At 36.0% G+C, this 16662-nt stretch overlaps 1 protein-coding gene and 2 non-coding genes across 3 annotated transcripts in view; 2 read left to right on the top strand and 1 right to left on the bottom strand.

Moving 5' to 3' along the window:
* LOC111509893 (uncharacterized) overlaps nt 1-16662 on the top strand; it is a 75855-nt gene that overhangs the window by 37154 nt on the left and 22039 nt on the right. The window contains exons 3-6 of the mRNA XM_074172382.1: nt 1147-1279; nt 6782-7100; nt 8280-8511; nt 10785-11012. Of these exons, the coding sequence (XP_074028483.1) occupies nt 1147-1279; nt 6782-7100; nt 8280-8511; nt 10785-11012 (912 nt within the window). The remainder of the gene's footprint in view (nt 1-1146; nt 1280-6781; nt 7101-8279; nt 8512-10784; nt 11013-16662) is intronic.
* TRNAK-UUU (transfer RNA lysine (anticodon UUU)) lies at nt 5722-5794 on the bottom strand. The gene has a single exon. It is a non-coding gene; the product is annotated as a tRNA-Lys (tRNA).
* On the top strand, nt 6310-6382 carry TRNAK-UUU (transfer RNA lysine (anticodon UUU)). The gene has a single exon. It is a non-coding gene; the product is annotated as a tRNA-Lys (tRNA).

Below are 16662 nucleotides of genomic sequence, written 5' to 3' on the forward strand. Positions count from 1 at the left end.
TCATATGACAACGCACCACTCAACAAAACAAAATCGCATTCCAGTTTCTCATTTTTCATCAAAACTTTCTAAAAGGTTTTTTTGTCAACATCTGTGAAAGAAATGGAACATAATTATTCCCTGGATATTTTTCACCTGATCATGTGTAGCCGTTTTTGTAGTTCATTCGTTTGCTTTTTATTAGTATAGTAAATATTTTTTTTTCCGATGTGCGTTTTTTCAGCTAAATTTAGATTCGTGTTGAAGAATTTCTCCCATAAAATTATAATTATCAGTGAAACTCCTCAACAGTTTAGCTGTGAAGAAGAATTTGAAACATTCGAATGTTGAGTTTCATGAGATTCCGATAACTGATCAACACGAAACGTGATTATTCCACACGTATTATGTACATACAAAATATGGAATGAATTCGATATTTCATAGTAGAGTAGCTTGTTAGTTTAAAAACACCACGAATCTACAGAACTTGATATTTCTTTTGAAAAAATATCTGCTATCACAATTGTGACTTAAACTTCCATATAGGTACTGTACTTTTTGTTTATGACTTCATTTTAGCATACTTTGTATTATTCCTGTTATAAATGTTGTTGAATTAACGTTATCATTATTATTTCTGCTTTGATAATTATTCATTTCAAATAATGGTGGACGAGCGGGTTTGATGTCGTCGAGTAGAACTACATTTTTATCAAGACTCGTTGCTCCGATCGACTTTTCACACGAGTACTTTTATTCATAAAATTGTCCAAGTAACCTTATTTTGTTGAAAAATATTGGAAAATATCTGTCATTTCAAAGTTTTGGGGTGTGGACCATCGGGGGTAGTCCGTTCCTGACTTTGTAGCAAAACAACTGACTCCTGCATGAAAGCTCATCGACGGAATTCATTTGTTTAGTCAATTACCAAAATTTGGATGATTTTGAATATTCACTTGAAAAGTTATCAAAGAAAAACATTTTTAATTTTGTAACTTCGAGGGCCCGTAACTTGGTTACGAAGACTTTTAGGAAAAAAAGTTATATGAAGTACTGGTGATATTTTGACCCCATCTATACATTCCCGAGAGGAAAAGAGGAAGTCCAGGGACACCCTGTATATATCCTTTAAGTTCACTCAGTATTCAGTGCTCTCTGTTTCAGCTGCTTCATTTCCCTGGGTCCACCCGTCCCTAGAAATACTAGACGAGCTGAAAGACGCCGAAATATATAAGGCAGTAGTCTCATCAGTGTCTGACTGGCAGCGAAAACAAGAACAGAAGAAGATTAGTAACAGGTTTGTAAAGTCTTTGTATCGCGTCATGTCTTCTTCATCAAATGCGAGTTAAAAAGCGGAATTTCGCTGGGGTGGAGGGCGCGAGTATTATATTTGAGTTCCAGAAGCGAATTATTTCTCGCGGTGAAGCTTTTCTCAGGGGTTGTTTATCCGCTCGAGCTCGGTAAACATCTTTCTGTCTAACAAAATGATGGGGAAGAGAAAAAATAAAGGATAACGATGTATACGGTGGTATTTTATACACGGGAAGTGGTTTGACGTTTACTTTTATGATATGAAATATATTTTTACTTGACACAAGAACTATAGGAAAATCCTTTAGGCGCCTTTGCAGCGGTGCCTGGAGATATAGAAAGCTAAAACCTCTCCTTCACAAAAATGTCTCAGTGTACGAACGTTTGGAAACTCAAACTGATACCGATCGAGAAAAAATGCCTCTAAAAATTGAACACTGATATTAGAATTGATTATGAAAGGCACAATATACAAAGACATCTATATGGCGGGACCAGATTTCAATTATTCAATAATGCTACGTATGAAAATGACCAGAACTATTACTTCGAATATCAAGTGATCCTCAGAGCAAGAATGGCCACTTGAAGAGTGATCAGAGCTATTTGAGCTTGCTGGTTGGTACAAGAATATTATTTGTTTTAGTCCCTATCAACTTGGTAACACTGAGCTAGACTTTGGAATTAGGTTGTCATGTTTCAACGTGTGAGAAGAAATAAACTGACTCTATACTAGGAATATTCAGTAATCACAAGCAAATAAAAATACACGATCAACAACCTCACATGTAAGTCCCGGGCTTTCAAGATCTTTGTAACAGTACCGGATAGAAAATGGGTAGATGGAAAACTCTTGGTATCTTGGTAAGATATACTTGTTGGCGAATCCAGAAGAGATATAAAAAACTGCTTCAACAGAGCAGATATCAGCTAAGAATATTTACAGAGAGACTAGAAATAATTTTACCTATTCTCATAAAATTGTACGGGGTGATTCAAAAGTACTGTGACAAACTTCAGGAGGTGATTTCTCACAATATTCTAATATGAATTGTTCAAATAAATAAATGTCCGAAAAAGCTTCGTTTCCAAGATACAGGATGTTGAAGTTTTATTTTTATTTTCGTTTTTTTCAAATAACTTTTGAAATACTGAACTTAAGCGAACAAAACTTGCTAATAGAAGGTTTTTGAGGTGTCGAATTCGAACCTGATGTTTTTATTGCTCTTACTCGTAGGGGGCGCCACCTACACGTCTTTTTCTTTTTTAAAGATTCATAACTTTTTTGGGCGTACTTCTAGCACATTTTTCAGTAAAAAAATCGATTCCTCTATCATATCTACGTAAATAAGCTACCCTTGTTACAAGTCGCTGTGAGCAACCGTTATCTAAATATTTGGACTTGAAAACTTCAAGTCGATTATTTGATAATAGATGCATGTTGAAGTTATAACAAATATTTTGCATTTTGCACAAGAATGCTTTGGAAATAAATTTGACGTTTGTGAGTAGTTTTGGTAATTACATATTTTGTGACAGTTAGACGTTTTGTTGAAGTTTCCGTAAGTAGAAGTAGAAAACACTTATTTTGAAAAAATGGATTATTTAAACAATAATGCTCATTTAGCCGATATGCATTTCGTTTATGGCCTTGCGGATGGCAATGCGCGTGAAGCAAGACATATTTACCAGGAGCGATTTCTTAATCGAGTACTGCCTTAAGCTCCAACATTTGCTAGTCTCCACCGTCGTTTGGCAGAAACAGGTACCTTTAAGAGGGCAGCTGATATTATTGGAAGACCACGAGTAGTCCGAACCCCAGAATTGAAAGAAGCTTTTTTGAACGCTCTCGAGGGGAATCCAGAAACAAGCACAAGAGTAATTGCTGAAGCTGTTAATTCTATTCAGTCCACAGTTTGGAGAATTATCCACGATCAACAGTTTTATCCATACCATATTCAAAGGGTACAAGCTCTTTTGCCACGAGACTTTCCCCAACGCATTACTATGTGTCAATGGTTCTTGAGAAAATTGGCTGGAAATCCTCAATATTTAAGATATGTACTCTTCACGGACAAGGCAAACTCACGAAATGCTATCACAAACTTTCATAACAACCATGTTTGGGCTTTCGAAAATCCGCACGCAGTTAGTGAAAGGCATTATCAGTATCAATTTTCTGTAAATGTTTGGGCGGCAATAATTGATAATTTCTTGATAGGTCCTTTTTTTCTTCCGCTCCGACTGAATGGCGCAACTTACAGACACTTTTTAGAAAATGAATTGCCGGGACTACTTCAGAATGTACCATTAGAAATTCGTATCCGCATGTGGTTTATGCATGATGGGGCTCCGGCCCATTTTAGCGTTGTAGCCAGGGAATTCCTTAACACAGTCTATCCAAATCGATGGATCGGTAGGGGTGTAGAAGAACCTAACCAGGCGTGGGCACCAAGGTCCCCAGATCTAAACCCGATAGATTTTTATTTTTGGGGACATTTGAAGTCATTAGTTTATAAGACTCCAGTAGTGAACGAGGAAGATCTAAGAAACCGAATAGTAGACGCCTGTGAAACAATAAGAAACACACCAATGATTTTTGAGCGGGTACGAGATTCAATGACTAGACGACTGACTGCCTGTATCTACGCTGAAGGTGGACACTTCCAACAATTTATTTGAATACAATTTAGTTTCGTTTATTTTAATTTATTCTACATATTCAAAATTTCCTAAAATAAAATGTTGACATTTCTTGCAAGTTTTATTAAAACAAATACTGATTATGCACCCTTGATACAAAAATAACTATTTCGCTTAAGGATGTTATAAAGGAACGTACCTAACAGTAATGACCTCTTCAAACGAGTAAAACGTCAAATTCATTTCCAAAGCATTCTTGTGAAAAAAGCAAAATATTCGTAATAACTTCAACATGCATCGATTATCAAATAATCGACTTGAAATTTTCAAGTCCAAATATTTAAAAAACGGTTGCTTACAGCGACTAGTAACAAGGGTAGCTTATTTACGTAGATATGATAGAGGAATCGATTTTTTTACTGAAAAATGTGCTAGAAGTACGCCCAAAAGAGTTATGAATCTTTAAAAAAGGAAAAGACGTGTAGGTGGCGCCCCCTACGAGTAAGAGCAATGAGAACATCAGGTTCAAATTCGACACCTCAAAAACCTCCTATTACCAAGTTTTGTTAAATTAAGATCCCCTTCACCGAGGAGGAATCCAATTGGACGATCCAACGCCAATTTGCCTCAATGGAATGGAGTTGGAATATCTTGGCATTGTCCTTGATAAAAAAGTCACCTGGAACGCTCACTTGAAAAAAGTTTCACACAAAGCCCGACTGTCCCTATGGATCTCGTTATATTTCATAACGATAACGCTGATGATTCTAGCTTGGTTATATAAATACGCGTTGAGAGACACTATCGTTGTTCTGGTGTAGTAAAAATGCTTTTTTCGAATCCAAATTATGTTGAAAAGAATATGACTAACATCCAACAAAGGAACAGTACAAACTTGGAGGAGAAAAACACAATGAGCAAATGAGAGTTTTAGTTTTTTCTGCAGACATCCAAGAAATGGACAAATCACGTTTCTCAAACAGCTGCCAAATGAGGATTTTTACATTGTGCTTATTTTCACTTAGGACCTAGAAGTGTAAATGTCGTTCTACTAATGAAGGAAGGGTTTCGACGAAAAGCCTTTGGGATCCTCGTTTGTCATAAATATTCGTGGATGAGTTTTCTGGTGACGTCTCTGTAAGGAAAGATTCTCGTGTTGACCACATTTATGATTCATGTTGTGTACCATCACTAGTGAAAGTTGAGAAGGTTCGAATCCAGAACTCGGGAATATCAAATAATCCCTTTTAACACATTTGTAGTGCAAATTTTCCTTTCAGTTTTCAACAATTTTCATCTAAACTTTGTTGGAAAAATACTTTTTCAAATTTTAGTTTCATTGAAAATTGTTGTTTGAACATATTTCTAGCTTACCTTCAGAATTTTGTGTATTCTGTAGTTCTACGTTATCTCTTTGTTGATAAATCGTATCATTGTTGAATTTATCATAAAAATGTCAATCATATACTGATTAGCTATTTTAATTCAAATAACCTATGATAGGCGGCCCTTCTGCCCAAACCTTTGATTAGAAAAAAAAGTGGAGATTATAGGCTGAATCTGAGTATTATGTCGTGAATATTATTCAATTTTCCTACATTGCGCACAAATTTCACACAAAAAACAAATTTTTCACGTGAAAACCTTTTGTTCGAAACAAGTGCTTGCTAACTTATCGAGTAGGTCTCATTTATGCAAAAAAATTGTATTTGCCGTATACATATCTATTTATTAATAAATTATATTATTATATAACATTTTTGTATTTTTTCTTTAAAAAAAAACCGCCCGAGCAGGGACTTGAACCCTGGACCCTTGGATTAAAAGTCCAATGCTCTACCGACTGAGCTACCCGGGCTGCTTGGAAAAGCTTGCTGCAATAGTCATTAAAAAATATAATTCTGTTTTTGTTTCAACTGAGAATTTTATATAATTCCATATAGGTATTATGTGTAAGAAATAATCCCGTTACAGCAGCAATTATTTCTGGTACATAATCTTTAAGTACGCAAGAAGCGAGACACGTTGCTTGAATTTATGAAGTGTTATATAATAAACTTCTGATGTCATTTCAAACAGTTGGAATCTGAAAATGGAAATATTTGATGAGATGTATTTCACAAAGTAATAAATATAATAGTTAGGAATTATTTCAGTTATGCTGTGAATTTTTATTTCGAACCATTTTTTTTAAATTCATTCAGGCTGATATTCAAAAATGCAAAACTATCATAACTTCTTCACAGTTATAGAGCTGAAGTAATCAGAAATTCCAGTCCAAAGCCTATATTTGAAATTAAAAAATTGACAAGTTACCTATTGTAGAAAATGGACTTTAAATACACTACAATACCTTGTTATTTTTTTTATGTAGCCCGGGTAGCTCAGTCGGTAGAGCATTGGACTTTTAATCCAAGGGTCCAGGGTTCAAGTCCCTGCTCGGGCGTTTTTTTTTCTTTATTTTAGTCTCCAAACATATCTTCATGTTTTGAACTCACTCAAAATTCAACATTAGCACAATGAATTGAAAAAAAATGTATAATGGTTTACGAATATGGCAAAGATAAAGTAAGTTTTTGATACAGCGTGTGTCACATTACAAGTTTGGGGTGAATGAGTAGTCATCGAAAAATGTTTCCAATAAATATTTCATATATCAGCGCATTGTGTTTTACTGAAGAATATTTTAATATACAGGGTAACCAGTAATGCTTACCGTATCAATGTTAGGTTTTTTGAATGGAAAAGATGAATGAAAACTTATTTTTAGAGTCTTCTTTTATGAACATGCTGTTCATGCTGTTTTTGATGATAAATGAATAATTTTCTATTTCATTCTGTGCAGACCAAAACGGGAAGACATTTTGAGCGTCTGTTACTCCGACCTAGGATGCTTCGAAGCTTCGGGACCCTTCGGCTACCTGGACACCCTTCCGGCAAAACCCGATGAGATCAACACGAAATTTCTGATGTACCCAGGTAGACGGAGAAGGAAGAGTGGTTCGCCTCCCGCAGAAGTGCCTTTTGAAAAGATGACCGAAGCCTTTGAATGGGCCAAGCAGGGTTTTAACAGCAGCCTGCCTACGAAAGTGCTTATCCATGGCTTTGGGAGTGACTGCAGCTATATTTGGGTGTATGAAATCAGAAGTGCCCTCATGGCGGTTGTGAGTATATTCATCATAAGAAGAAACAGGCAATTACATACGGACGTAAATCTCAGTAGAAATTTCTTTAAAACTGTACTCTATTTTCTATAGGATGAAGAAGATAGCTTTTGTCTGATTTCTACAACGATTTTCATTTGTTACGGCTGGTTTTGGTTTGTTGGACCATTTATATGTAAATAACTAAATTATTTTTCACGAATTCTTACATATACAATGAAATAGTAGGTAAACGTGCTTTTGGTATAGTTCAAGTGAACAATATAGTGCAATATACCTTCCAACAGCTCCCCTCTAATAATATATATATATATATATATATATATATATATATATATATATATATATATATATATACAACTGATCGCTTCAAAAACACTTCATCAACTTTCTTCGAAAGCTTCTGATAATTTCTCTTCCATATTCTCTGTTTCACTATCACTGTCGTCATTTAAATCAATAATGAATCTATTCCCACCATAAATATGGGAGTGTCCAATCTCTATATAATCTTTTTCAACTAAAATTATTTTTTAAATCCTTTTCTGTCAGTCTTCTTCGGTAATATTAGATACTCCTTCTTTAATCAGCTCTATTACCTTCTTATCAAATTTTGGAAAACTATTTTTACCCCTTTGTTTCAATTTTCCCCAAATCAACCCGATGGGATTGAAAACACAAAAATAGGGGGGAAGTCTCAGTATGGTGAGTTCATACTTTTCAGCAATACTCTCAAGGGCATACACGTTTTCAAAAGCTGGTTTATGGTATAATAATCTTCAAAATATAAATTGTTTCCCAAGCATTGTCAAAAACTATTACACATATCGCATCCAAATTTGTGATCAATGGGTTTTCAAATCATTCCTCGAAAATATTAGCTTCTATGTTCTTACGATAGTCAACATTTCAGCCCTCAAGTATTCACATGATTTCAAAGAATTCGGAACCCATCCTTTACTTCCTCCGCGGTACACAATGATTAGTCGCGATCCTTTGTTTGCAGGCATGTTAGGCGTACACATTCTCGAACCATCTGTCCACCCTCTCGTAACTGAAAATGGAAAAATCTTCTAGGAAATTGAAGTTTTGGAGATTCGAGTTCAGTGTAATTAACGCTTCAGCATTTTTCGGATCCATTATAAACTCGTTAGTCTAATTATTATTTTTTTCATTCAGGAAGAAGTGAATATCATATGCGTCGACTGGAGTGATGGGGCCACACTTCCAAACTATGTGAAAGCTTCAGCCAACACCAGATTAGTGGGCAAACAACTGTCTCTACTCCTCAGAGGTTTGGTTGAGAAAAACGGCTTATCCTTGAAGAAAACTCATCTCATCGGCTTCAGTTTGGGTGCACACATTGCTGCTTTTGCAGGAGCCGATTTGGGAAATTTGAGTAGAATAACAGGTGAGTTCATAGTAGCACTTCGAAGGACCTCCTTCTGGATTTTGAAAAACGAAGTAGGGGAAGTACGTCCAAAATGACATATCGTTTTATTAATCATCAATAACTTTAATATTATTCATAATAGGAACATATTTTTTTCTTACAACTTTGCTTATATTAATTGGCTAACAGGAATCATATAGATATATAGATATAATAGATATAACAATAAAAATTAATTGCACAATTCGCAAACAAAATTTTTGGTACGCTTTGGCAAATCAGCACAGGCTGCGTGAACCCAACGACTGCACCGCCTGCACCTCAACCACCCCTCACCAGGCTTTGAACGTGAGTAGAGATCGTTGCAGTAAATACAGGCACAATAATCTTCTTCGTCTTCTTGATCAGAGCGCTCTTCATTTGAGTCATCATCAATGTAAAGAGACTTAGTAACTGCTTGTTTCCTTTTACGAGTTGGTTTTTCAGCTGCAATCTCTCATTTGTACTTCAATTCTGCCATATTTGGTGATGACGTAAGTAGGAATGTTGTCGTTCGTTTCTTTGGCTTTCGTTTACCCTGTCCACTTGCAAATTTACCACTGAGAACTGAAGAAATGACATTAACTGGAACAGCTAAAGAACTTGTCGATGCAAATGAACTTGTGGATGGTTGGGAAATGTCTAACGGGCCAGTCAGTGTGTTATGAATATCATTAGTGACTGCTATTGCGTCTGAAAAATCCGATGAAGTAAATGGTTTACAAGAACTAGTGGATGGCTTTGATGTAGCATCGATGGAAGGTTTTGATCCTGGATTGAGTTATCAGCTGTGGACGCTATTGGCATATTTGTTGTTTCAGCTGGTTCAAAAAAGTGATCTGGAAATATGTCTGGATTAACTGGCGATAGTCCAGTGTTTTTGAAACCATTGCATGCATTTTGAACTGAAGCAGTCTTTCTACAAGCTTGATCAAATAAATATCCGATCTGAAGAGCTGTCACCACTCTTCCTGGATGATTTCTAAGCCAGACAGAAATTTCTTGGTTAAAATATGTCTTGAGCGGTCCATAAAAGCACACATCGAGAGGCTGCATACGATGGGTGCAGTGTGGAGGAAGACAAACAATTTCGATTCCATTCTCCTTGGCAAAGTTCAAAGCTTCGAATGACTTATGGCTGGCATGGCCATCGACGATAAGAAGGACTTTATCATTATGACTAGATTTTACAAAGCTTTGAAAATGCTGGAGCCACTTCACGAAAATTTTAGTGGTCATCCACCCGCTTTCTTGAGCTACTCCTACCGTACTAGTTGGTGCTTCATCCACGAGCTCGTTTTTCATATTTTTCCTTGGGAAAATCATGAAAGGAGGTACATACGACCCAGCTGCGGTAGCCAGGATCTTTTGAGGTCTTTGGACATAGACAGCCCCGATTCGTCCACATTGTAGATCCGGTTTGTGTTTAATTTGTATTTGTCTACGTATTCTTGATAGTTATCGAAAAAACTTTCTTACTTGAGGTCTATTAAAAGCTTGGGCTCTGGCTGCGGAGGTAGGCTCCGGTTTTCGTGAAGATATGTCTTTATGGCGTTTTAAAAATCCATCTAGCCACTCCTGGCCAGCTTTACCTTGTCTTCATTAAAACTGTGTGAAAAGCCATTTTTTTCAGCCAATTTGAAAGCGAGTTCTTGGACCATTGTACGCGTTAATACAAACATGCGAGTTTCAAGTAGCTTGATGTGCTCAACCAATTGTCTCTCAATTTCAAGAGGAAATGTTGGCTGAAATCGGCCTAAACCTTTTGCTGCAGGTGCAACTGTTTTATTTTGTTCCAAAGCATGCCGCCTTAGTGTAGCTTGTGGCACTTTGAAGGTCTTAATAGCTTCAATAGCTTTTTTCATCGCTTCTTGACTCCATGATTGCCGATTACTTGTTCTCTTATAATTTCGGGGCATATTGCCATTCTGTAAATTGAAAAGATTTACGTAGATTTACTTAAAAAAAATCTTCTCTACGGACAAAATGACACATGTCGTTTTGTCCATAGTGGTTGTATGTCATTTTGTACATAGCCTCAAAAAATATTACGATTCGAAGAATAATCTTGTTGCAGTGACAATAATGTTTTAAATTCTACGCGATCATTTTGAACGTACTTCCCCTATATGGAACGGATACAGTAGCAGATTCCCAAACGATGCGGTACGAAACTTCACGCTTCTTTCAATAGGAATTGAGTTCTCACAAGATCAAGGGATCAAAGAATTTACACATTTTTTTCATTTCAGGGTTGGATCCAGCAGGCCCCTTGTTCGAATCTCAAGACCCCAGGGCTCGTTTGGATCAAACGGATGCAGATTTCGTTGACGTCATCCACAGCAACGGCGAGAATCTGATCCTAGGCGGCTTGGGATCCTCTCAACCAATGGGCCACGTTGACTTTTATCCTAACGGAGGGAGAATGCAAAAAGGATGCAGTCATTTGTTTGTTGGTGCTGTTAGTGATATCATTTGGTGTGAGTCTCTCAGTATTTTTCAAGACTAATCGATGAGTAGAGTATTCGAACTGAATTTATTATTGACAGAGTTTTATATATCCTGGATTGATATCGGATGACTGATTATTACAGTTTCTTAACGCATAAATATGCTGTGTCAGTTAGTTTGGAGTGGTAATACCTTTACCTGGATTAGGTGATTTGTCGGTAATATTCTCTGACTGGTGATGCACTGGTTGGAACCTTTGATGTAGTACCAGGTTTCAGTATCAAAAACCCCTTAGAGTTCATACAACATACAAAAAACATCGTTCTGCAAGGAGGTGAGATTTTGATTTCCTTTGATGTTAGCTCCTTATTTCCTATAGTCTCAATTCCACAGGCCTTACAATACCTCAGCAAATTACCAGAGAAAAATAATTTCAATTATAAAAAAATTGATGAATTCGTTTTTCTCACTAATTTGTATATGAAACAAAACCGTTTCTAGGCAGACGGTTGTTTTAATGAACAACAAAGGGAACGGCAATGGGTAACCCCTTGTCCACCTACCTGGCAAACCTGTTCATGAGCAGATTCGAAATGGAAACCAAAGAAAAGTAACAGTATTTTCCTAGGGTATGGCTAATGTATGTGGATGATGTTTTCGCGATATTCGATAACAAAGAATCTGTTTACTTTTTAAATAACAGATATCCATCAATATAGTTCACGTATGAGTTAGAAAATAAAGGACAACTTCCATTTCTTGACGTTTTAGTAATGAGGAGCCAATATGGAGGGCTAAAATACGATGGATTCAGGAAGAAAACAAGCAAGTAGGGGTATATTCCTGACAGTTCACATCACTGTGGACAACACAAACGTGCTGAGCTGAATTTTCTGGTGCATCATCTTTTGACTTTTTCTCTCACACATGAGAGGTTCAAAAAAAACGTACAATACAGGAATGGATTTTCGAGGGGTATTGTAGATTGACTTTTGAAAATGAGGAAAGATGAATACATCTCAGTTCTATAGCACCAATACACATTGTTAGTATATTTAGTTCAATCTCCCTCTTGAAGATAATCACTTGGTGATCGAAACACGACGTGTCGAGGTGATGAATAACGGTAACACATCTCAGAGTGTGATGCTGATCTCCAAGAGTGATCTTTAGTTGATTTCATGAAGGAAAATTTCAATAAAGCAATTTTCAAAACACCTTAATTTCTGAGCTACAGGGTGTTGGAATCTTGAAAGAGTTTGACATAAGATTTTGTGAAGAAATGAAGAAGATGTTCATGCATGGTCAATGTATTGGTAAAAATAAGTTATTCATTCAATGTACATATGTAAATGAACAAAATCGAAAATAATTTAGCGTGGCCTAATGAAAGTAACCACCACCTGCTATTATGGATGCTTCAGCTCGTCTCTCTATAGGGTTTCGTATCCCCAAAAAATTCTGGAGTATTTCTGTCCTACGAGTTATTATAGGTTCATTAACTCCTCCTGGGATGCTTTGATAGGGTTTCTCAAAATCTCCCCCTATGGAAAAATCGAGACTTCAGATTTGGAGATCAAGGTGTCCACAACTATGATTCTGCGCGACTTATTCAACGATTATTGTGCTGTTGATTGAAAAATTTCTTTATCCAGAGACTGGAATGGCAATTGCGCCATTGTGTATAGATTACCCACAATGTCTTGTTGAATTAGGGCGACGTCTAGAAAAATTGGGAAAAGATTTTTAATGAACTGAAAATATTCATCTTTAATGGAATAGAACTTGATGATAATCCATTTCAAAATACTAATCAATACAGTTTATTGTATGATTTTCACTATGAGATGTTGAGAATTTTTGAATTCTCCAACAGGTTAAATTTCAAACCTTTCTTCTGGAAATGGAGGGGTTTGTATTCATGGTTGAACTCATGTCCCTACGAGAGTAAATGACTGGCATATGTGGAATTTATTTTTCCATTCTGAAAACTATATTTGTATTCCTTCATGCGGGTTTTGAACGTTCTTCCAGTTTGACCTATATAAAACATCGGACATGACCCATACGATAATTTATACACTCCTGATTTTTCTGAAACTGAACTTTTATCTTAGTTATTTTTAATGTGCATGCCCAAGTTGTTGTTGGTTTTGAAAGCCGTCTTTACACCTTTGCTGTGCAGAAAATCTGAAATATTTGTAGTGGGTTGGCAAATAACGTAGACTTCGCACCTGAATTCTGCTTTCCCACCAACTTAGATGTCGAGACCTCAAAACAATCACTGGCTCATAACTTTGAGATTATTACTGCCTACTGACGTGTAAAAAAATAATTTTGAAACGATCGATGAAACGCAAAATATATACCATACATCCAAATTTATTGACGTTACTACTGTGTGAAAAAGGAATTGAGAATCGATCGATGGAACGCAAAATATGTACCATCCATCCAAATTCATTGTAGTAGGTCCTTTTGCGAAATGATACACTTACTTCAACAAACAACCCAATCACCAAAACATTTTTAAAACTTATTTTCTGATACTTGTTACGTATTCTTTTCCATGTCAACTATCGACTGGAAATGAGTGCCTCAAAGTGGTAATTTGAGTTTTGGAGGAAGAAAATTCAGCCGGAGCCATATCAGGTGAATAGGGTGGCTGTTCAATGGAGTTGGTTGAGATTTTGGCAACAATTTGATGCAAAATACATGAGTTTTCTTCCCAGATATCTGGCCTTTCTCAACGAATTTGCTTCCTCATTCGCCGTGTGATGCTCAGATAATATTTTCATTCACAGTATCATCTTCGAGTGCACAACATCCCGATAATCTAAAAAACTATTATCACCTTCACGTTTGATCGGCTTTTACACTATTACATAGCGTTATTGGAACGTTCGAAGGACGAAATCGCGAAAAAAAACCCTTTTGTAGAGAAGAAAATTGCTGTTCCATTAAAACATGGCACTGTGTCACACATCAATGGAAACTATAGCAAAATTTAATGAATTGAGCTTCGAATTGATTCCGCATCCACCGTATTTTCCAGATCAGTCTCCCAGCGAGTTTTTTCTGTTCTCAAACCTCAACAGAACGCTCGAAAGAAAGAATTAAGATCAGAAGAAAAGGTTACTGAAACTGAAGCCTATTTTGGGACTGTACCATAAAAATGGTATCGAAAAATTATATGACCCATATAATTTTTGAATCGCTAACCTAGCTATCGACTCCCGTTTCTTGTTCGACACTTGTCCTTTGATATACATTATTCCATTACTTTCTGTATCACTCTGTATATGACTACTCCCGACTTTTCAATAGACTTTTTCCTGTGGCATGTACTTTAGCACATCAGCTCTTGTCGTCCGGTAATAAATTTTCCTTTTTCCACCTTGTTGATCTTAACATTTTATCCCTTTATGGGAGGACGCATTTCCAAGGGTTTTTCCTGGAAAAAGGTACGGTTTCCGTCCGTTCCTGAATATTGCAGTGAGTACAAGGAATCGTAAACGTTTTATCTTTATTGGGAATCGGAAGCATTACTGAAAGGACAGATAACCAAAATGGGCATTCAGTCATTCAGAATTGCAAAGATTTTTATAAAAGTTTGATGGCAGGAGAAGCGACCTTCTTCAAACCCAAAAAATTTTGTAGTTGGCAAATTGATACAGATAAAGATGAGAAAAGCGAGGTGTTACTGCCTTCTATTTGAATTTTCGAGTTCTTTGAAAAATGTTTGAACTGTTTGATTTAATTCGAATATTTTGTATCGAGAAAGGTTAATGCAGTCAAACTGCTGGAAAATAATTCCATGAAAATCAAAATATAAATAGACAAGTACTATTTTGATCATTCCCATATTGACTTCAATTCAAGAGCTACCGGTAGACAGCTGTTTCAGCCTATTGGGCATCGTCAGTACCGGGCAGGTTGTCCTCGATTGAAGATGTGAATAACCAAGAAAAGTACTTAATAAAAACGACTGCGTAAACGTAAGCGAGGTGTCACACCACATCTCAGAAAAATTCAATAGAGAAGTATATTGAGGTTATCCTGTACATGTCTAGAAATCCATAGACTTGACATGAAACAAGTATAAAAGAGTGGGAAATTCAAAGTTAAAAATTTCTGTACCAAAATTTATTAATTTTCATAAAACAGACACCCGGCAGTGGTTGTAAATTAATGTCAGATGAAACCCAAATATATCTGTCAAATAAAATTGGAAGAGACATCATAAAATTGTTGTGAATATTTAGAAATGATGAAAAGTTTGAATTTTATTGTCATGAACCATTTCCCTAGTTAGTTATATTTAGACATGAGTGAGGTTAAAGAAAGAAGTACCTAAATTCAGAAGTAAGTAGTAAACTTGTAGAGCATACAGTTTTTGACATATGAAAGTTGAAAATTTTAAGTTATGAAAATTTATAGTTAGTAACTAAGGAAGGCGGAAGATTTTCAATTTTTTTTTATCAAAAAGAACATTCTTCTGAAGGCGACGAAAGTGGACACCACGTAAAATTATTGTTTACAAAAATTCAATTGAATTTGCTAGAAAGTTAGTCAATATTATATAATTATATCGAATAATGGTAACTGAATCGAGTTAAAATAAAAACTAACCTTTATAAGATAAATCCCATCACAAACTCAGCACTTGGAGGATTTCAATCACAGGAAAGAAAAATCCAGTGGGTAAGAAATTTTTACTATACACAATCAAGTAATAAACAACTTTGAAACCAATAATAACAAGTAAAAGTCAAACAGAATCAAAATTCTCTTTCTTCAAAATCATAAACAATAATAATTACAATAAATTATAACAAAACCCACTCTACATTACATAGAAATATATACCTTAACCATGTTCAAGATGCCCTCACAGAAAATACTACATTCCTAGAATGGGATCCTTGATCTTTAAGCGATGCAAATTCTCATATATCGATTCACTAGCGAACCTCCCCGGCTCCGCAGGGGTGCAATTCTGATACTGAATATGAATTCACCCACCAGGAATTAAAGGGCATGTAGAAACAGTAATTGAAAAATAATTTTGTTTTATGGACGCGCATTTTTCTCTATCGGCTGGCGCCCCAGTTGAAATACTTAGAAAGCCTTTCTTCTTTGCATATTAACGATATAAAATGAACCTTGGTACACACAAAATTTCAGTACCTGGGAATATACCGGTAAATAAAAACAGTGATGAAGTGGTAACTTTATTTTATTAACGCGTCTTTTTTTCCCGCGGCAGGTGCCCCAGTTGGAATATTCAATTTTTTTTATTGCACATCTACAACATAAAACGAATCTACATACAAAATTTCAGCCTCCGAAAATATAGGATTACGGAGAAACAGTGATGAAAAGGCAATTTCCATATATAAACGCGCCACTTTTATCCCCTCGGGGGGCGCCACAGTTGAAATGTTCGAAAATACTTCTCAGTACACATCTATGACCTAACAAGCACCTTCAAGGTTATCATTTGAAGGTGCCAACAAGTCGTATAATACTGCGATTCAAAATATTATGGACAGACAAGAAGATCTATAAAAATAAGATATAAGGAACATTTGACACACCTAAAATATGGAAGACCAGAAAAATCAGCAGTCGCCCATTATGCTTTTCAACAAAACCATTCCCTCAGTGAAAAACTTG

The sequence above is a fragment of the Leptinotarsa decemlineata genome, unplaced genomic scaffold (assembly GCF_025532065.1).
Source record: "Leptinotarsa decemlineata unplaced genomic scaffold, Ldec_3_MD MMD2_P_RNA_scaffold_12, whole genome shotgun sequence".
Lineage (NCBI taxonomy): Eukaryota > Metazoa > Arthropoda > Insecta > Coleoptera > Chrysomelidae > Leptinotarsa > Leptinotarsa decemlineata.